General features: G+C 40.3%; 4 protein-coding genes across 7 annotated transcripts; 2 read left to right on the top strand and 2 right to left on the bottom strand.

Moving 5' to 3' along the window:
- Window positions 1-2,209: 2,209 nt before the first annotated feature.
- LOC116193125 (protein WHAT'S THIS FACTOR 1 homolog, chloroplastic) lies at window positions 2,210-4,767 on the top strand. The gene is made up of 5 exons (XM_031521895.1): window positions 2,210-2,607; window positions 3,003-3,057; window positions 3,334-3,390; window positions 3,556-3,633; window positions 4,036-4,767. The coding sequence occupies exons 1-5, from the start codon at window positions 2,299-2,301 to the stop codon at window positions 4,533-4,535; spliced, it is 999 nt and encodes a 332-aa protein (XP_031377755.1). The 5' UTR covers window positions 2,210-2,298; the 3' UTR covers window positions 4,536-4,767.
- Window positions 4,768-6,313: 1,546 nt separating this feature from the next.
- Window positions 6,314-8,082, top strand: LOC116200983 (desiccation-related protein PCC13-62). The gene is made up of 3 exons (XM_031532021.1): window positions 6,314-6,686; window positions 6,918-7,143; window positions 7,516-8,082. The coding sequence occupies exons 1-3, from the start codon at window positions 6,358-6,360 to the stop codon at window positions 7,888-7,890; spliced, it is 930 nt and encodes a 309-aa protein (XP_031387881.1). The 5' UTR covers window positions 6,314-6,357; the 3' UTR covers window positions 7,891-8,082.
- Window positions 7,249-11,144, bottom strand: LOC116200954 (pentatricopeptide repeat-containing protein At3g48810). 2 transcript variants are annotated; one of them, XM_031531973.1, is made up of 3 exons: window positions 8,653-11,139; window positions 7,829-8,564; window positions 7,249-7,702 (listed from the first exon to the last, which is right to left on the bottom strand). In XM_031531973.1, the coding sequence occupies exon 1, from the start codon at window positions 10,817-10,819 to the stop codon at window positions 8,807-8,809; it is 2,013 nt and encodes a 670-aa protein (XP_031387833.1). In that variant the 5' UTR covers window positions 10,820-11,139; the 3' UTR covers window positions 7,249-7,702; window positions 7,829-8,564; window positions 8,653-8,806. The 2 variants fall into 2 exon arrangements, with proteins under 2 accessions (XP_031387833.1, XP_031387842.1); XM_031531982.1 differs by lacking the exon at window positions 7,249-7,702 and having other exon boundaries at window positions 8,204-8,328; window positions 8,515-8,564; window positions 8,653-11,144.
- A 375-nt stretch (window positions 11,145-11,519) lies between these two features.
- On the bottom strand, window positions 11,520-16,953 carry LOC116200964 (protein REDUCED WALL ACETYLATION 2). 3 transcript variants are annotated; one of them, XM_031532009.1, is made up of 16 exons: window positions 16,645-16,951; window positions 16,378-16,469; window positions 15,866-16,003; window positions 15,706-15,762; window positions 15,533-15,605; window positions 14,754-14,912; window positions 14,329-14,478; window positions 13,986-14,241; window positions 13,761-13,882; window positions 13,538-13,624; window positions 13,343-13,431; window positions 13,194-13,256; window positions 12,989-13,045; window positions 12,686-12,782; window positions 12,444-12,602; window positions 11,520-11,896 (listed from the first exon to the last, which is right to left on the bottom strand). In XM_031532009.1, the coding sequence occupies exons 1-16, from the start codon at window positions 16,675-16,677 to the stop codon at window positions 11,891-11,893; spliced, it is 1,638 nt and encodes a 545-aa protein (XP_031387869.1). In that variant the 5' UTR covers window positions 16,678-16,951; the 3' UTR covers window positions 11,520-11,890. The 3 variants fall into 3 exon arrangements, with proteins under 3 accessions (XP_031387869.1, XP_031387861.1, XP_031387853.1); XM_031532001.1 differs by having other exon boundaries at window positions 15,866-16,006; window positions 16,645-16,950; XM_031531993.1 differs by having other exon boundaries at window positions 13,986-14,478; window positions 16,645-16,953.
- Window positions 16,954-20,548: the final 3,595 nt, after the last annotated feature.

Here is a 20,548-nt window from a genome sequence, read left to right as displayed (position 1 = left end):
ATGAACCGTCCTCCTTCGCACGCACGCGTGTGTTAATTTGGCTGAAATTCTGTCTGAGTAGGGGTTCGGTTCGAGTATTGTCAGTTCATTACAACATCCTATAGCTGCATCGATTAATAAAGTTTCTGCTCAACAAGCTGAAAGACGAGCATTGGCTCGAACCGATGTGAGCAATTAATTAACGTCGAGTAGAAGGCACAAACAAGTTGAAAATTGCTCTCGACCATTTTCTTCTTCTAAAGGTAAGAATAGGTTGTCTGAGATTTAATATCCGCTCGGGCGTCGTCTTTCTTGCCGTCGATTAGTTTTCCTCCTGACTACGACGGGCTGGTGCCAGGGTCGATTATTCGGCACAGCACCTGTTTACGGAGCTCCCCAGTGAAAGATAGGCGAGTTCGTGGGCTGGCCTTATGATCCATTTAGCTCTGCCCAACATGAATGTTGGGTCAAACTAATTAATAAAATGAGGGATTATCTCTATACATTAGATTGCTTGAACCAATATATATTCTAAATCAAATCAGTGCATATAAATGTTTACCACGTTACGTACCCGTTCCAAATCTCGTAATGGTTTAATTATTTAAAAGATGTTCATTTTAGAGATAACAAACTGATATATTAGAGCTAATATGCCCCATTGCAGTATATATCAATCACCTTTAACTTTATAATTGTAATGTAAAATAACAACATAGCATTCCAGGACCATAATGTCGATTTGCATGTGACAATTCCCCCTTCAAATCATTTTTATTGGTTACAAGTTAATACTCTGTTTCATCATTGACTCGATCTAACTCACTAATTGGGTTGAGCCAACATGTGAATCTAGAAAATAATATGCATTTTATGAGTTGGTCTAAACTAGTTCATTATTAAAGCTGAACCAACATCATCATCTTAAATTTTTTTCATAAATGTAAATCATAATAACTGATTGCGAATATTCATAATTATAGGGAGGTTGGTTTCCAGTTTAATTAGGAGAAGTTAAAATCACTTAATTTACTGAAATTTATTTTAGGAAATTAACATCTGACCCAAAAAAAAATCGCAGTTTACTTATGAGAAGTTAAAATCCCTTAATTTACGAAAATTTATTGTGGAAGTTAATATCTGACTAAAAATAAAAAATCGCAGGCACTGGGAGGGATGGAAAGACGACTCGAGTAGTGGACGGACTCGGGTTGTTGTCTCCTTTGTCATCGAACTTCAACGAAAGCCAGTGGCCTCTGATAGCCTTGGGGCGGTCTTACATTGAAAACGATTAAACTAGTTATATGACCCACCGATTAATGCGTAAATCAAAATGAAAACCAAATGTTGCAAAAGTTTACTAAACAATTTATGGTAAAAATAAAGTGGCCGCCTCGCCGCCGCTAGCCTTGACGACAAACTTACCTTGAAAATGATTAAACCGGTCATATGAACCAATCGATTCAATCGTAAATCGAGATGAATGTTGCTAAAGTAAAACCAACGATCTATGTGCGAAAGCTAGTGGTTGCTACCGCCGCTACCCTTGCCGACGATTTTTAAAAATGATTAAACCGGTTCTATGAACCATTCTATTAAATCGTAAATTGATTCTATTAAACCGAATGTTGTAAAAGTAAACCGGCCCATATAAATCGGTTTTTTCATCTAAATCGGTCCACTATAATCCAACCACATCATCGACACGTCATCCACATATCCGTGCCATCAATATTTCTTTTAACCCTAAAGTGGCTCTCCAAATTTATTTTACTATGTATCCGTCCCGATGAAGTTGATACGAATTTGAAACTTATATGAGCGAAACTGTTTTCTTACAAAATGAATGTTCCATAATAGAGCATAAATCAACATTTCATCTACGAATTCGCCAATACTTTTTATTTCCTTCTCTCATTGTTGGGTTTTATTTCCAAACATTTATTTATTTTTAAGTGGATTATCACTGTCGTCCTCCACTTATTCATTAGTAACTGTTTTTGTCATTGACATATTTTTATCATCAATTAGTCCCAAACGTTGACATTACGTTTAATATTTATACTCTTCCATTAATCTTCGTAATGAAAAATTCATGAACGACGTTATATTTTTCGTCACAAGGTATAAATATAAGACAAAATGCTAACATTTGTGACTAATTAATAACAAAAATACGTTAGAGATAAAAACAGTTGCCTCTCCTATTTTTTCTCTTTTTTTTTGAACTCGTGCTCTCAGTCAAACTCACAACCTCCCTGTTCCAATTCTCAACCCCTAATCAGTTTTCTCTAGCTCACAGCCGCCAATTCTTCTTCCATGGAGTCGATACTTCACAGCTCAACTTCCGCTACTTGTCACTTCCCTCCGACCATCCTGAAATCGATTTCCCGAGATGGGTTTTCTGCCAGCAAGAGCTCCTGCCTGTTCTTCGCCAATAGGTTCTCTTCCTCTTCTTCTGCTTCTTCTTTGTCGTCGTCGTCTTCTTCTTCTTCATGCCCTCGAAGGAGATTGGTGATAGTGGGCGCCAAGAAGAAAAGTAAGGACGACAGGATGGATTCTCACAGCTTTGTCCCGAAACCGGACGAGGCCACCGGGCTCTTCCCTGAAGCTGTCTTGCTCAAGGAGGTTTGTTCTTTTTTCCTTTGGCTATTGTGAATTTCGGGTTCTCCGTTCATTGGAAGGATTGATGTTGCTTCTTGATGACCCATGTTACTATTTTCTCTTCCCTTTTCTTCTCCAAGATTTCATTGGAAATACTTCACATTTATTCGAGGTGAAGAACTGGTAGTAGGAAGAGAGTATGTGATCGGTAGATTACGCGGAAGAGAACTAGTTGATAGGATTTAGTCTGTTTAGTGGAGGAAGGAGTAATCACAGATCTACTTACAGCCCACCAATGCAGAAGAATTTTCAGTTGATATTGCTGGTCCTAGGTTCTTTTTTATGATATTAAGGAGTACATGTCTCTTAGCTAGTTCATGGGTGATCCGAATATGACAGATTCATCTTGTGTTTTGCAGAAGAAAGTCCAGGAAGATGGTCAACTTATGCCCGAGTTCGCCGATGCTGAAGAGAGTAAGTTCTAATTGGAGTGGTTGCTTTCTGGATTGTCCGCAGATGCCGTCTTGTCCCGTTCAGTGCTCTTAAAACTTTTAAGTGGAAAAACGAGATTTTTGTTGACAACAAAACTTATTGTCGGTGATAACAATTATCGTGGCAACATATTAGTGAATGAACTTCACTGAACTGCTGGGACTACAACTGTGGAGGACTTCTTTCAGTCTTTTATCTTCTGGTTATGAAAATGTGGCTGAAAATAATTGCCTTTTCCAAATTGCTTGTTGCCCGCAGAGGAGCTGTTCGAATATCTGAACCTTCAGTTGGAGAGCGGCTTGAATGTGAAGCAAAGTAAGTCATCTTATTGTCTCTTTTCAGTTTAATATTTCATGTTCTTGTCATTCGAGAAGGAACTTAGAAAATATTGACCGATCTTTGGTGGATTACTAAAGAAGGAATGAGAGCACTAGGTTCTTTTTTGTTTTCGCCTTTGTTTATCCTGTCCTTTTGTTGCAGTGCGACACTACGAGGTGGTTTACTTAATCCACGAGAAGCATGAAGAAGATGTTGGGAAAGTTAATGAGAAGATTGAAGGTAACTTCCAATTCCCATTTTCTTTTGCTGTCTTAGAGCAAAACTTCATTGTTCATTATTTTTTTAATAGCAGTTCAAATCCCTGAAAGAAACATATAAATCTCTGGTATGGCCATATAACAGATGGGCGTTTCCTTAGCAATTTAGATATTTCCAGGGACATATTGCTTCTTGGTATTGGATAAGAGTACAGTTGCTGTTTTCTTCTTTGAAAATGCTTCAAAATTCATTTTCTCTTCAAGAAATTCAGAAATTGGATGGTTTTTGGGCCTTCATAGAACAAAGATCTTTTTCTTCGCATATTCTGCTCTGCCAAACTATAGAATTACCAGTTCGGGACATTGCTTTATCTTTTTTTCGCGAAAAGTTTTAATGGGCTAAGACCAACACCATCTGCTGCAGATTTCTTGCGGGAGAAACGGGGCAAGGTGTGGAGGTTCGAGGACTGGGGCCTCCGCAGGCTTGCATACAAGATAAACAAGGCCACGAAGGCCCACTACATCCTCATGAACTTTGAGCTCGATGCCAAGTGGATCAATGACTTCAAGTCCATGCTGGACAAGGATGAGATGGTCATTCGGCACCTTGTGATGAAGCAGGACAAGGCCATCACCGAAGTTCAGCCTCCTCCTCCCGAATTCCACACCCTCCGATCAGGAATGGATGATGATAATGAAGAAGCAGACGGCGAGATAGAACTAGAATATGAGGATGGAGAGGAATATGACGACGAGGATGATGAGGATTGGGATGATGAGGAGGGTGAGGATATCGATGACTATGACGAGGATGATGATGGGGTTATTTTGCTTAACGCTGATGAAGAGGACGGAGAGGTTGCGGGGAATAAGTCGTCTAAGTCACAGAAGAGAAGTCTGAGAGCACAGCCTCTGGCAAGGTAAAGGCCATTTTTGTTCTCTTTAATTCCCTTCAAAGCACGGTCCCATTGTAGGCTACAGAGAGATGCTTCTAAGTAGTGCAGTGAAAGCTGCTTTGTAGAACTGTTATTTTTGCCATTGTGGAGATGTCAGGATGTTAATTCGGGTATCATTATCTAATGTAATTATGTAATCGATGGTATCTGTAAAGTTACAGCTATGACATTGATGAATTCGAACCAAAAGATTCTATTTACGTCCCCGAGCATCACGCGAAACGTCAAGCCTATGCCCAGCAAAAAATAGTGTTAGTTTTTCAAGCAAAATAAATAAATAATACTAGATAAATATGAAATTATCTTATTTAAATATATTTATCGGGGTAGGCTGGATCAGGGTGGTCTCATAACAGCAGCAAGGCTCGATCCGTATCTGAAATCGAGCGTATAATCTTACCCTTGCCCAGGCCTGCAAGCCAAGGTTGTTATCCAAGCCTGCCTGACCCATGATCAAGTATGGCAGCCTTGGGCAACTTCCCAGTGGACGGGTCTCCGGTTCACCATTTCGATCTTCCTGTGATTGCACATTATATATATCGAGGTGGGCTTCTACTGGATGGTCCATTCCCCCTTCGCTAGGTCGGCCTTTTCCGCCCCCTTGCTAAACTTTCTCTTTGCTCGCTCCACCTTACAGTTAGCATCGAGCAGTTATCTCAGGGAGCCTCCTCCGATATGGTCTGGATCCATGGCTCCAAGACTCTGAGAAGGAGCTTTGGTCACCGCTGCACGGCATATGGCCAGACACTCTTGGGACTGGCCAAGCCCCCCGCCGCCCCCCCCCCCCCCCCCCCCCCCCCCCCCCCCCCCCCCCCCCCCCCCCCCCCCCCCCCCCCGACTATCTGTAATGCACTTTGTCACGGGCTCTAGGCGTACAACCTTGGCATCTGCATTTCACGTTGTATGAGAGCTTCTTGTTTTGAGCTGGATTTCACGCCTCGGAATGAACCAAAGAACGTTCTTGGCGGTCATTGATTTGGGTGGCTCGAACTGGACACGTTACATACACATTGACCTCGGTGGTTGAAGCATCTCCATGTGTAGCCCCTTTTGGTTGGGTTATTATATCCTAAGATAAGAATTCCTTTTATGATCGATAAATGGAAATTCCTCGGATGCAGTGGTGATGGTGCCAAGTTCCAAGCTTTTCCAGTCATCCCGATCATATATTACTGATCATCCTAACAGCATTTTTCGAGTGGCCGGCGAGAATTCGTGCAGTTACCCCGTTGTAGAATCAACTCTTAAGTAATAGTACTTCTAAGTAACAATGCAAGAGTTTTAATAGTCACTTCTTAAGTAATTGCAGTTGCAATTCCTCTCCTTAGAATCAACTTAAGTAGTGAAGCACAGGATCATTTTAAATTGGTTCGGCAGCTGGCGCCATAAAGTGTCAGTTACTCGAAAGACTTCCGATCATGCTAAGATCTGTTCGGCATCGAGAGGCCTTGATCCTGGCCATCTTGGCCGTAGTATGTGAAAGGCGATACGCGAAACATTTGTGTACTCGGGCCAAGTCATGAACAGAGAAAACGAGACAAGAAGCTTTTCTATTTTTAACCTTTTCAATTCAAATCAAATCTCATAGGATCAAAAGCCACATCTCCGGACAAAAACACACTTTCCACTACTCCTAAAACTCCTCCATAGCCACCACCTGTCGAGATCCAATCCCCAAGTTGTCATCTTCCATCTCTATATATACATTCACACACATTCAGACAAGTGATCAACCAAAATCTCAGACACCCTCCAAGCAAATCTCCACGAAACTTGAATCTTAGAAAACGATGGGGCTTTCCACCATGTCTGGCTCAATCTTCCTCTTGATCATCTTCTTCATCCTCCCAAGATGTCATTGCTTGGAATTGACATTGGGCTGTGCCTCCAAGTCCGAGCTCCCGAGTGGCGATGTCGATCTCTTGGAGTTCCCTCTAAACTTGGAGTACTTGGAGGCAGAGTTCTTCCTGTATGGTTCCTTGGGTTATGGCCTCGACAAGGTAAGCCCGAACCTTACCATGGGGGGCCCGCCCCCTGTCGGAGCCAAGAAGGCCAAGTTGGACTCTTTCACTAGGGATGTCATCTTGCAGTTTGCCCTCCAAGAAGTTGGCCACCTCAGGTTTGCAATTGCAATCTCTTTGTACTCCGTTAATCGATAAAGTGAAAGTCTGTACGTATACTCATACTCCGGTTTGGCTTCTAATAAAGTCCTGGACAATCGGTCAATGTTTTACATTTGTTGCTGGGAATTATCTAAGTTCTGGTGCAATTTGGAAACATATTTAATTCCAAGCTTACTGATGGCATGATTCAAAGTAAACATTATGTACTCATCTTTCTTCCAATGCAGGGCGATTAAGAACACCGTGAAGGGGTTCCCAAGGCCACTACTTAACCTGAGTGCCGCATCCTTTGCAACGATAATGGATAGCGCATTTGGGCGTCCTCTGAACCCTCCATTCGACCCTTATGCTAATTCCCTGAACTACCTTCTTGCATCCTACGTTATTCCCTACGTGGGACTCACGGGTTACGTCGGGGCAAATGCTAAGCTCCAGGCTGCTGATTCTAAGAGAGTAAGGAGCCTCAACCTTAAGCTGATGACCAAAAGTCGCAAAGTTGGAAGAATATGTCATGATCGGTCTTTCCTGGCTTGGAAAATTAAGATAGACGATCGAGGATTCTATGACTATGTGTTCCATTAAGAATCAAACGTATTTATTTTACACATGCGCATAATTATTGTTGCTATAGGGTAGCGAAAATGATGCAACAACATCTGCAAGAGTTTTGAAAACACATTAATCTGCACGTGCTGTCGCATTTTCATAGTAGTCGTTTCATACTATGAAAAGCTAAATAAATCGATGAATCTCAACCGTCAAAATATTGAACATGCACATTTTAGTTGTCCTCACTCGTACGTACCTAATACGGCTGCATTTCAGCTGGTAGCAGGACTCCTGGGTGTGGAATCGGGACAGGATGCAGTTCTCCGAGGTCTGCTCTATGAACGGGTATCCATGGAGGTGAAGCCTTATGGGATCTCCGTAGCAGAGTTCACGAATAAAATCTCGGATCTGAGGAACAAGCTCGGGAAGATGGGCTTGAAAGACGAAGGGCTTCTCGTCCCCTCTGTCCAAGGAGCAGAAGGAAAGATCAGGGGAAACATCCTTGCCGGAGACAGCTACTCCGTCTCGTTTGAGAGGACACCAGAAGAGATTCTGCGGATCGTGTATGGAGGAGGCAGCGAGAGCTCACCAGGAGGGTTCTATCCACAGGGCGCCAAAGGTCGAATTGCTATGTCCCACTTATCAAACTAAGCTTAGGAATAGGAATGTAGAATGTACTCGGGAAGCTCAGTTGTGTTTCATGCTCACGAATAATAGTTTGGTTTTTCGGCTTTTTTTCCTGTCAAGAAGGTAAAAGGTTATTGTCCTTCAAATTTCGGACAGGATGAATGCTCATGGAAATTGCCATTTTGGAGGAGTAGGTTTTAACCACCCTCTCCCATAGCATATGCTTTGAATTAGAAAACAATGAGAAGAACGGACGAAGTATAATATATATACGTTGAAATGGTCCCTTAACAAGTTAATGCACTTTCGAAACAGAAATTGGCGATGATGTTTCTTGCCTGCAGTAATTCCATATATCTTAAGACCAGAAGGTCTGAAGACCATACTTGATCCGGAGCTGATGCATATATCTTAAGGCGCTGTTTCTCGCCTGCTGTGATGTCTCCACTGGAGATGCCGTGCCTGGAAAAATTCTAAAGGTCTGAAGACCATACTTGATCAATCACAACCTATGTGATTATTGCGGGTCCAACCACAATAGCTGATCCTCTTTGATATGGTCTCAAATGGACCGGACCCGGTGTTTGAATTTCATGTGAACAATCTGAAAATTGCGCGAAGAATGAACAATACCCACTTCAGATTTACCTGTCTCCTTGGCATTTCATATCAAGAGGAGAATCCTCTTCTGCTCTGTCCTGCAGATTGAAAAAATTAACAGCAAACGTCAAAATAAGGAGAAATGCTGACAATAGAACCGAGCAAGTAACTGTGATGAGGACTTACTTGCCGACTAATATGAACATGCAGAGTGCAGAAGTCTCTCCTGAGAATCCTCGATCAATCTCTTATTAACGAATCCATCTTTAGGCTGCTCTATCGATCTTCCTCTTGTATCAACATGTCACTCGATCTCTGGTGTAAAAAGTTCGGCCATTTCTCATCCATTGCCAATGATATCATCAAGGACATGGACTGGCCCCAGGTGACCGATACTGCTGAAGAAAAACCGGACTAACACATTCCACGTGACAATATTTGGAAAAGTTCCTCTCTGCAACATATTATTCTGTAAATAACTCACAGCTTCTTCTACACCAAGAAAACTGCATATTCCTGATATGAGATTCGTATGAGCCACTATGTCCGGTTCCCACCCTCGAGCTTCTCTTAGGCCTTCTAATAATCGGATTGCGGACTCAACTTTACCCTGTCCAGAATAAATGTGAACTAAGGCACTGTACATATAAGAATCGGGTTTCTTCCCCCTCACCACCATTCCTCCGAGAAGCTTCAATGCTTCCTCGAACATCCCCATACGACAATAACCATATAGAAGGATATTATAAGTCACGGTGTTTAAAGGGATTCCCCTTCCCTCCATTTCCAAGACAACCTCAGTCCCTGAGCTGAACTCGCCCACCTTGAGAAAACCATCCAAGAGCTCGTTATACGTGGTAGTGTCGGGTGAAATCCCTTGTTTCTCCATTAAATCAAGAACTTCTGCAGCCAAGTCAGGTCTTCCACCGTTACATAAGCCGCTGATCAGAGCGTTATATGTGACTGTACTTGGAAGGCAATTCTCCTCAGCCATTCTATCAATTAAATCATGAGCTTCGTTAAACATGCAGTTTCGACAGAGGACATCAATCATGCAGGTATAAACGACAGCATTTGGACGACAACCCTTCATTATCATCTTATTCCACGTTTCAGAAGCACCTAATAAGTTTCCTGCTTTCGCGAAGCCGTTAATCAGAGTGCTGTAAGTTGTGATGTTCGGAGCAGAGCCACTTTCCTCCATCTGATTGAAAATAGAGACTGCTTCATTGATTTGTCCATTCAAGCATAGCCCATGTAATAGCACATTATAAGCAACAACAGTTGGCTTATTTCCCTCCTCGATCATGCAGTGCCAAATCTCTAGGGCTTCGTGTAATCTCCCCTTCGACAAGAAGCCCTTTGTTAAGGAAGTGAAGGTATGTATATTGGGACAACATCCTCTCAGATGCATTTGAGCAAAAACAGCTAGAGACCACTCAATGAATCCCTTGTCACAGAGAGAACTGATTATACTTGTATAGGTGATAATATTCGGGTCCTTTCCGTTGTCCCTCATCTCATCCAAAACCTGAAAGGCTTCTTCGAATCTCTTCTCCTTACAGAACCCATTGACTAAAGCATTATAGACAGGAACTCTGGGCTTGAACTTTCTCGCTAGATTCCTCGCTTCGTCGACCTTCCCGAGCCTACACATGGACGAAACGATGGTAGTGTAACTCACAGCATCAGGGCAGCATCTCTTATTAGACATTTCATCGAGCAGCTTCAAAGCCCCATCAATCCTATCATTCTTACACAGGGCCTTCAGGAGAATGTTGTAAGTGAAGACATTCGGTTCGATCCCATCATTCTTCATGTTACTATAAAGGGGGTTGATCATCGAGAACCTGTTCTCGCAGAGCAGAGCATCCAAGAGGTGGTTGTAGATCTTCACCGTGGGTTTACACCCGAACTCTCCAATACGATAGAACATCTTCAGGGCTTGCTCGACCAAGCCCGACCTCCGGTACGAAGCGATAACATCGATGAAGAGCTCCTCGCTGCAAGAAACCCCCTCTAGTTTCATCTGCTGGAGGAGGTACTGAATGCCATCGGTTTCATGTTCCCGCCCGAGCTTCTTGATCATGGTCTCGTAGGTTAGTCGGGTATGCTTGAAGGAGTTCGAATTGGCGACCGACACAAAGAACTGCAGAGCGAGCGAGATATCGGGCTCACGCCTGAGTCGATTGACGACTTCGGGTTCTCGAAGAAGGGGTCGGTTTCGATCATTCTCGGTGGGCTCACTGCCTACCCGATGGAGGAATGGGGTTGGGTTGGTGTTAAGAACGAATGGGATATGGGGTTTCTTGGGCACTTTCAAGAGCAAGGAGCATCCTTCTCTCAAGTACATCTTCACCGATCAACAGAATTTCTCAGAACCAGAAACTGATAGAACTCCAATCTGAGCCCCAAGCTGGAACCTGATTACCGCGGTTTCTCCATTATGGGCTCTCGAGAGTGAAGAACATCATCCATGCGCGCAGTTCCAAGATTTTCATCAATGCAAAAACCAAGATTCAAGGCTGGGAATGAATGTGAACTTCATCAAATTGACGTAAGAATCAAAATCATACCTCAAGAACGAACGATCAATTGAGTTCTACCGAAAGACCGCCAACATGCTAGAAACGTTATGCGGACAGACATTCATTCATTCAGCTACGGGAAACTATCTTCGAGGGCGTATTTTCATTTTGCCCACCGTAGTTCCAAGGTATTTTAAAACTAACCCTAATAAAAGTTTTTGTTGCGTCAGATGCTCCTCCAGGACAGGCTCGAGTGCTTGAAAACTGTACCGATTTGCCTCAACCTATGACGCTGCCCTCTCCGGCGGAGGGCAGATAGAAGAAAGTTCGCGTGCAAATATGATTTTTCTTTTTCTTTAGTTGAAATCTTTCAAACATATTGTCGAAAATTTTAAAATTTTATACGCCTAGTTTTCGACTGGTCTGCTTACATGTTCTTAAAAAAATTTCCCACATCATCTTTTTTTATGCACGTGGCATGTCGCGATCGAATGCCTTGGAAATGAAGAGCCAACCAAAGAATGATTTTGCCGTCCAAACAAATATTGAAACAGTCTGAGAAGAGCGCAGGACATGAGAAACTATAGCTCTCTATAGCTCTCCATTACATTTCTATATTGCTTTCTTATACTAGTACAGAGTGGATCGATTGTGGCCCGAAAGGAACCTCCAATTCGAGGTCACTGTAATTGCAAGATCCTATACAGTATATACCAAGATCAGAACACCTTCTCTATCGAACTGACGTAAACAGCCGACGAATTCTTCTTGCTTTCAACACTTTTATGGAGACGGTATTCCTCGTGGAAAAACTACCATCTCCATCTGTTTGTGTAGAGTCTAAGGTACAATCCTTCTTTCAGCTCATGGGCAACATGTTTATGCCTCTCAAATCTTCATACCTGCAGGGATAAAGTATGCGTAAGCAGCAGTTATTGTGGGAATAACAGTATATGCAGAGCAGCAACTCAAGCAACCATAATTTTGGCCTCCAACAACTTTCCAAGAGTACGTTCAACCAGTTTGACAAATTGAACACCAGTTCAAGAGTGCCACCTAATCTTTTTAGAAGAAGTAAACTTAACAAAGTCTCTTTCCTTAACTTCAACGATGAAGCAAGAGTTAGTTTGCCAATAGTCAAACTCCAGATGCTGTATTAAAAGCAAATGGCAACAGACTGCAATACGAATTCCGGACAACTTTTTATCAATCTTTTTTACTTTACTTATATGAGTTCGAAATACAAAATTTCTGCCATTTTCAGAAATCGGACTGCCTGAATCTCATCAGTAATTTTCTATGGATTCTCAAGACCGGATAAGCCTCCAGTCCTGGTTGCCAGTTTATTGCTGTTTTAAGAAAGCGAATTTCAACAAAACTGAAATTAGCAGAAAATTAATTAAAAGTGGGGACAAGCAATCAGATAAATTTATTTATGTCAGAGCTTACCCAGATTCTTGGGAACTTCAGGAATACAAAGGAAAGGGAGTATAGGATGCTTGCAACCACCACCCCTGTGATCAAGTTGTTTGTGAGGCGCTTGTTGTCTTTACTTGGCACGAATGCATTTTTCAGTGTGTTTGTAAGTTCGAAGAGCCGATACGAGATCTGTAAGCAAGACATGGATAAGTAGATTGTACATTTGTACATTTCAATTTTTGTGAAATTAGGTCTTTCCATCAATATATTACCGCAACGTATATCGAAGTAGTAAGCATGAAGTTCAGCATTGGATAGCCAGGAATCAATGACAGCAGCAATTTTGGTTGGCCATCTGGGATCCCTGATCTGCGAGCGAGTTCGTAAGGTAACAAGAGTTAAAGAACAAGTTATATGGTTTCTAACATGTTCATGCAAGTATTAGTGTATCGGTGATATATTTCAGATCTAAGAGAAAGCTCTTTCTTTGTTAATAATTGCGTGGAAGCTTTAGGAGAGTTAGTGGATCATTTTCTGACCAATAATCTGTATCTAAAATCCATGAACTGACATACCTTAACCAGATGTGGATCTGTGAGATATAGGTCTCCAGGGTTATCTTCCCAAGCCATCTGTTAAAATAATGTACCTTTCTTAGCATTTTGAATTTCCATTATCCCCCAAGAGGTCGGCTCAAGAATTTTTCACCATTGCTTTTTTTTCCAGCAAATGGGAGGAAAAATACAATTATATATGGGAAATATGAGGACTGCCACTTACGCGAAAAGGGTTAATGAGTAGCTCCGCATGCTCTGAGTGACGTTTCTCAAGCATATATAGACACTGACAGAAACAACATATTTGTCAATGAATATCACGCTACCAAAGTTCATGCTATATTTAAAGACAGATAAGTAATGGTGCCTTACGTAATTGGGATCCATGATGTATACGGATGGTATTTGTTGTATGTAATCTTGTCCAGCTTGTAAATATGCTCGTACCAAATATACCCTACCTGAAAAGTCCAACAGAAACAAAGTTTTGCTTCAGAAATCAGAATTTGGAAATTTCGACGATGGAAGTTTGAGATTCAGACAAAAGGCCAAAGGTAATATTGATACCGTTACTGATACAAGGATGGCAACTGCTTTGATTGAAATTCTGCGCTTAACTTCAGCTTCCTCCAGTTTCTCCATCCACCTCTCAACCTGCAACAAGAAAATGCAACTCTTAGCAATTATCTCAAGACAACAAAATCTGAGAGGCCTTAACTTCAAATATGCACAGCTGAAACAAATGCAAAGTAGAAAGTTTGGAAAATGAAGTGGGTTGAAGATAGCTTACAGTTGGATGATAGTATGCATAGATCATTCCGATAATCCAGATGTAGCGATCAAGGCCTGATCGGAATTGCCACTCACGTAATAGAGGATGCTGTGGTTTCGAAGGATCAGGGTCGGAATAGCCTGAAAGATGAGGACTCTGCTAAAGTTAACTAATGAAACATTTTCTACACAAGAATTGTAGGTCAGTTAATTAAGAGATGGAGAATTTTAGGGAGTTACTGACCAAGAAGAAACGTGAATGGGCTCCAAACTATTTCAAAAACTCCAGGCACTTCCCAGATAAAAATAACAACCACAAAGCAAGCGATGATTTTTAAAGCAATTGCTATCCCAACTTCATTGTATTTGTTCAAGATACCAAGTGCTCCATAAACCATGAGCGTGAAAAGTGTGTGCATGGGGCAGATATAGTAGAGCATGTAGTTGTTGTTGAGGATGATGCAGCAAAATAGCACCAAGAAATTCAGCCGCCACATCATCTGTTCCACAATAAGATATTTGATCAGAGGAGCATGCTTATATAGGAGGAGGATGGCAAGAAAATTCATCTCTAGAAGACCAAATACCTGTGCAAATCTGGCAGGACTAAAATCTTTGCGGACATAATAATACGAGAAATTCCCAAATCCAGTCATCCAGACATATGCAGCAATAAAAATCCGAATTGCATTATATATCTCTGCTGCTGCAAAGTAGTGGTACATTAAAAACAATACCTGCAAAACGAACAGAACGCAATGTATCAAGGAAGTCTACCCTTACATGAAAATTCGAAGCATGTAATGCATTATGAAACATTTACATCTTTTTAAAGCTGTTGCACATTATCGCAGGTTGTCCGAACGAAAGCTCTCAACTGCACAATCTTTCTTTTTGTTTGCACAGTGGCATTTATTATTAAAGATTATTCATCCTTAGAAAACCAAGCTCCTGAGAACTGATGATATGCGAAACTATCTGAAAATTGTGCTTCAGATGAAAAGTCACTAACCTGCATCCAACCTTTCCACTCCTCTGTTTGATGTCTGTTCAGATAAAGAATGGATTTGCCAGATATTGGTGACTTATCATTATGCACCTTGAGAGAAGTCATCGCTGAGACTATAATGAGGAGAAAGTACAGAAACAAGAAAAGATCCCTATTGTAACTCTGCACAGAATAATTAAAATGGCAAACAAATAAAAGAATCCATCTCAGTATAGACAGACCAACTTAACCTATAAACAGATAAGATTCTAAAAAATACATGATTTTACATTTTATCAAATAAATTCGTGTACACCTGGAGTCATGCAAATATATTGAGGATGATTACAACAATAATCAAAACACCAGATTTAACCATTACTAACCTGCCAAACAACGTCTTAATGCAAACTATTCATAGCTGGATTGACTATGCCCTAAAACCCAATTTCACAAGAAGAGATAAAATAGATCCATCTCTGTTGTGTTTTTTCTTTTTCCTTTTTTTGTTTGTTTGTGGGGGGGGAGGGAGGAGGTGGGGTAGAGGTCTGGGGAAGGCGATGATGAAGAAGTGCATAAACCTAAGACTGTCACGGTACATCCCTATCCCTTGATATTAACTCAAGGCTTCTGATGAAATATTTTCGCTTTGTACAATTCTTCGTAAAGCAATAATACTAATCAAGTCCATAGGCATATGTGCATTCACTTTCTCATATTCCAAGTCGAATGCCTTCACAGTAATTCATCTTCCGGAATCACTATAAAGAAATAAAAGACAGAAGAGTCAGCATACAAAGTACCTTCTTCGATGAACCAAAAAAATCTGTACGGTCACATAAGTAGTAGTATGCTAGAAGTACACCAAATTCTGATCTGCAAAGGAAATGAGAAACAGGACATCAGAAAATGCTGTGGCAAGAGATAAGAAAGCATTCATCTTTCTTGCTTAGAATGAACGGATAAGTTTACTTACATGGCCCTAAGAATAAGGCGATTCTCAATCAGGAAAGACTCATCCATGGTGAGGAATCTGCAAAACGTTAAAGATAAAAGCAAGCCTGTGTTAATTCATAGCAGAGAAAATGGTAAGATATAGCCCGTTAGTTTTTCACCAGTAACAGTCAATACTGAACCTGAAAATAGGTGAAGAGCTAGATGAGCTCCGAGCTCGGGGAGAGGATGACTGAAGACCTCCACCCTCCAACAAAAGAGCTCTATCATCTTCCTTAACCGCACCATCTCCAAGCTCAACCAAGTTGACATCAGAATTCCTACTATGTACAAAGACAAATTCATACGAGGAATGAGAACGCAAGATTGTTGGAACTTTCAATCTCTATACAATGGCCGACCATCAACCTCTGAGCATAAGGTTGTTCCAGTTCGTAATTCACAATTTCCACAAATCCCCCTAACGGTATCAATTTGCGCGCGTTTATCCGAAACATCTCAAAAACCAGAAAAAGATTAGAAACTTTTCCGCAGTAAATGCCAAGGAAGGAAGCATTCTGTGCTCCTAATGCAAATTATTGGAGAGGAACAGGAAAGCCTCAAGAGGAGAAAATGCCTCCATACAAGAATCTGAATTTCTCAAATCTGCAATGCAATGCGAAAACTTGAATTCTAAACAGAGTTTCCAACTTACACTTTGGACGAGGTTGCTTTCTTCCTGCGTTCCAGAAGCTCGGAGTAGATCCAAGCGGCAATGACAGGCACTAACCCAACCAGAAAGGACACCTGCAACAAAGAGCGCAATTAGAAACTCTACACAGGACAGTAGATTGCCTCCGAATGCAACCAAATCAACTTGCTTCCGGAGATCAATTCAGCATGCATCCAACTCCACTGTAGCAGCACCGACAGAGATCTGGAACCGCGAGAAGCTCAGAATCCCGTGAAACCGGGCACGAACCTGTCCTGGAGTGACGGGACTGGAGATCATCATCTCGGATGGATGGATGTATGGACCGATAAATCCACGGAATATCAGGTCCGAGCGGCAAATGCAGCTCTCTCAGGCGGCGAGCATTTCCCGGCGGCGGATCTGGCGGGAATCTAGCACGGCGGAGGACAATAGATTTCTGGAGGATCTAGCGGTGCGAGGAAGAAGAAGACGAAGCACAAGTATCCACCATAATCGTCACATGGAAGGGAAGAGATGACAGTGAGAGGAGAGAAGAGTGATGATCATATTAATGAGCAGTTAGCAAATTTTATTTTTTTGGTGGGAAGCAAAATCTGTCTCTCTTCTCGTCTCCTCTGTTATTTTCTTATTTTTGCTCCAATTTTTAACTGTCTGCCTTCATTTACCTCAGCAAAATTTAAAAACAAAAATACACATAAATAACTAAATAAACTTTGTGGGTTAGTTTCAAGTTTTCAACACAATTTTAAGTGTCGAACTTTTAAGGTTACGTTTAGTTTAGTTTTAGAGTTGAGTTGAGTTTTTATTTTAATTGATTTGTAATGATTGTGTTGTTGAATTATGAGAAAAAGTATGAAAAATAATGAATAGTTGAAAGAATTTAATATTAAAAATGGAATTGAATGGTTAAAAAATAGAAGAAAAATGAAAAAATAATAATTGTATTGTTGAATTGAAGATAAGTGGAGTTAAAGTTAAGAAGAGTTCAAAATTTTTTTGAATCCAAACACCTAAGTATTGAATGAAATAAATAATTATTAAATTAAGTTAATTTTGTTTGATTGGATAAATGTTGAAATTTTTTATATCATTTGAGATCTTAATTATATAATGCCTATAAAACTTTTTTCTTTCCACTTTTATCCCGATACTTTCTGTTATTTTTTAAAAAACTAAAAAACAAAGAAGACAAGAAGCGTACTTGTTGGGAGAGAGAATAACCTTTAATACTCGATCTCACGACTGGATTAGTCAGACCTCATTAGATTTCTAGATATCATGGTACAAAAAAAGAGAGTTACATCAAGATCTGACATTGAATGGGGAGAGGGGCGATGGTGGCATTGATCATGCCCACCACCATCCTAGTCGAGGTCGTCGGCAGCATCAAGGGTTACCAGAAACCTCGCATGGATGGTAGTGGCCAAGATTGGGGCCACTACCACCCTAAATTGTCCTCTCTTCGATTTTTTTAAGAGAGACGCAATCGGAGCGGTGGGGCTCTGACGTCAGCACCTACTGCTTTGATTTCCTATCCCTTTCTCTCTTCGAGTTTTCAAACAATGGTGGCCCTAATCTTGACCATCACCGACCAAGTGAGGTCGCTTTGTCCCTTGTCATTCGGTTACTCTTCCCCTTTAAACCCCCTAGCCAGAAGCCTTCCACTGTTGTTCGATTTTTTCAAGTAATGATGGCCCTGATCCCAACCACCGCCACCCTAATCGAGGTCACCAGCGTCATCAAGGATCACTAAAAACCTTGCCTAGGTGGTGGTGGCCGAGATTAGGGTCACACCACCCTAAGTTTTTTTTTTCTCTCTTTGGTTTTTCGAAGAGAGAGAGACACACAGTCGGAGTGGTGGGGACTTTAACATCGGAACCCACCCCTCTAATTTCGTTTCCCTTTCTCTCTTTGATTTTTCAAGCAGTGGTGGCTTCGATTCAAGCCATCATCACCCAAGTGAGGTTGCCTTACCCCCTATCGTTCAGTCACCTACCACCACGCACACAAAGATTTCTGAACGAGATGAGAAATGGACCCCAATTGCAAATCTAAAGAAGCTCAGGGGCCTCTATGTAAATATGAGAAAACTAGCCACAATTTAGCGAATTAAGTTAGAAGTACGGCTCTGTTTAGTTTTTGAGTAAAATAACTTACTCAACTCAATTCAACGTTGTTATTCTAAAATTCAACAACATAATTATTATTTTATTATATTTTTTCTTTAATTTAAGAATAAATTATCTCATATACTTTTCCATAATCATTTTTATAATTAATTTTTTAATAATAAATTTTTCATCTACTTTCACATTTATGTATACATATCAATATTCTAATAATATTTTCTCATCTATTTTCACATCTATATATTTATACATATATATATTCTCGCACATTAATATATTTTTTCAATACTTACAATCATTGCACAAAATGAAGTTAAATTAGATTATTATCAAACTCGAAAACCAAGCGCAAGCTAGAAATTTTCTTCATATTAATTCAATCATCACCCATAGCATTTTTTACTTAACTTATTCAATTAAGTCAACTTGAACTGTACTTGCCAAATAAGCTGAATTAAATTAAGTACTGAAAAAATAATTTTAACACTTAATTTTGATTATCAAACAAGCCAATACGAGTATTGATCTAGTACATATGATTACAACGACGTGAAAAATTGAGAAAAAGATTTCTTCATATTTCGGACATATTACCGTAGTAGTAAAACACTCCGCTTACCATTATCACACTGCAATTCTTCGACATATTACACATTTTTATTTCATATGTATGTTGATTATGAGTGGTAATTGGCTCCTTGCATCGACGTAGTTGAGCTTTGATTGTCGTAGTTACGCAAAGAGCTCGGTTCAGTAACCTGTAAATCGGGTTGTGGTGCCAATCATCCGGACCATCGTACCGAACCTTATATTCATAACTATTATGTAGCTTAACATATTATGTTATTAATCGATGTATCCATTTAATAAACTAAGCAACAATAATCACAAAGATGGATAGATAGGATCTAGTTAAGAGAAATGCTCCTCTAATCGATCCCTGCATAGAAACACGATTTTTATTCCACGTGTATGTTTAGACACCAACACCCAATGCAGTAATCTCTTGTTCTCATTGGAAAAAAAAAACAAAAACATTGTATATGTCAAACATAAGTGCGTCACGATTTATCTCAGAAACCACCAAAAATCAATTAGAAACTATAAAAGCTTCAAGGAGAGGTATAAGTAAGCTCCATAAACCACCTTTTTTAAAAGTCTCAACTCGTGGTTGATAGTTTTTTCGGTTGCTTGAAAATTTTCCATTAATGAGAAAATGACGATTCTTAATTATTATACTATAAAAGTATAGAACTTCTCCATTCTCGAATTTCTTTTTTAAGGATAAGAAATTTTATCAATAAATAAATATTAAAAACAATATACATAAAAGTTCTTTTAATAAATTAAAATTTCCTTCGTAAATACAAATAAATTAAATTTGGTAAACATTTTTCATAATACTCTATAACGCACGGGGCTACACTCAGTTCGGCCTAGTTTGCTCCTCTGGCTCCCAACATCATCCTCTGCTTTGAAATGTTTTCGGCTGGATGAAAAATCACTATGGACAAAAAAATATAAAAAAAAAGGAGCAACTAGAAAGGTGTTGCATCTCATGATTAAATACAATGACAATCACAATCGAGGCCTCTTGTTCCAATTTATAATTGAGATTAATATTTGGGATTGTGCCATTTATACTAAGACAATCATGATTTTTGGTTTCCATTTGAATTGTGAGATTGGAACCGCTGGCCAGGGATAAGGACGAGGCAACCTCGTTTCTTCATGTCAATTTCCTTCCTCCTCTTACCTAATTCGCAATCTAATCACATTGTTCAAGTCTTTATTTATAATCAAACGGTCGAGTCCGAGACCACTTGACGGCCACTGGATCGGGTTTGCAGTTTAACTGAGGTACCGTGATTGGACCAATCAACCAACATCTAAGCCATTCGTTGGTTAGTGATACAGTAGCTAGAAGAAGAGATTCAAGAATTCATTAGATAAGATAGTGCCGTCTCAGTTTAGCAATTGTTTTGTACGAATAAGCCTATGTCCCTCCCTCGACTCGAGCAACTCACGTCATGTTCGATGAA

The sequence above is a fragment of the Punica granatum genome, chromosome 1, assembly GCF_007655135.1.
Source record: "Punica granatum isolate Tunisia-2019 chromosome 1, ASM765513v2, whole genome shotgun sequence".
Classification (NCBI taxonomy): domain Eukaryota; kingdom Viridiplantae; phylum Streptophyta; class Magnoliopsida; order Myrtales; family Lythraceae; genus Punica; species Punica granatum.
The sequence above is the reverse complement of the archived record's forward strand: the minus strand, read 5'-3'. Positions and strand labels throughout refer to the sequence as shown.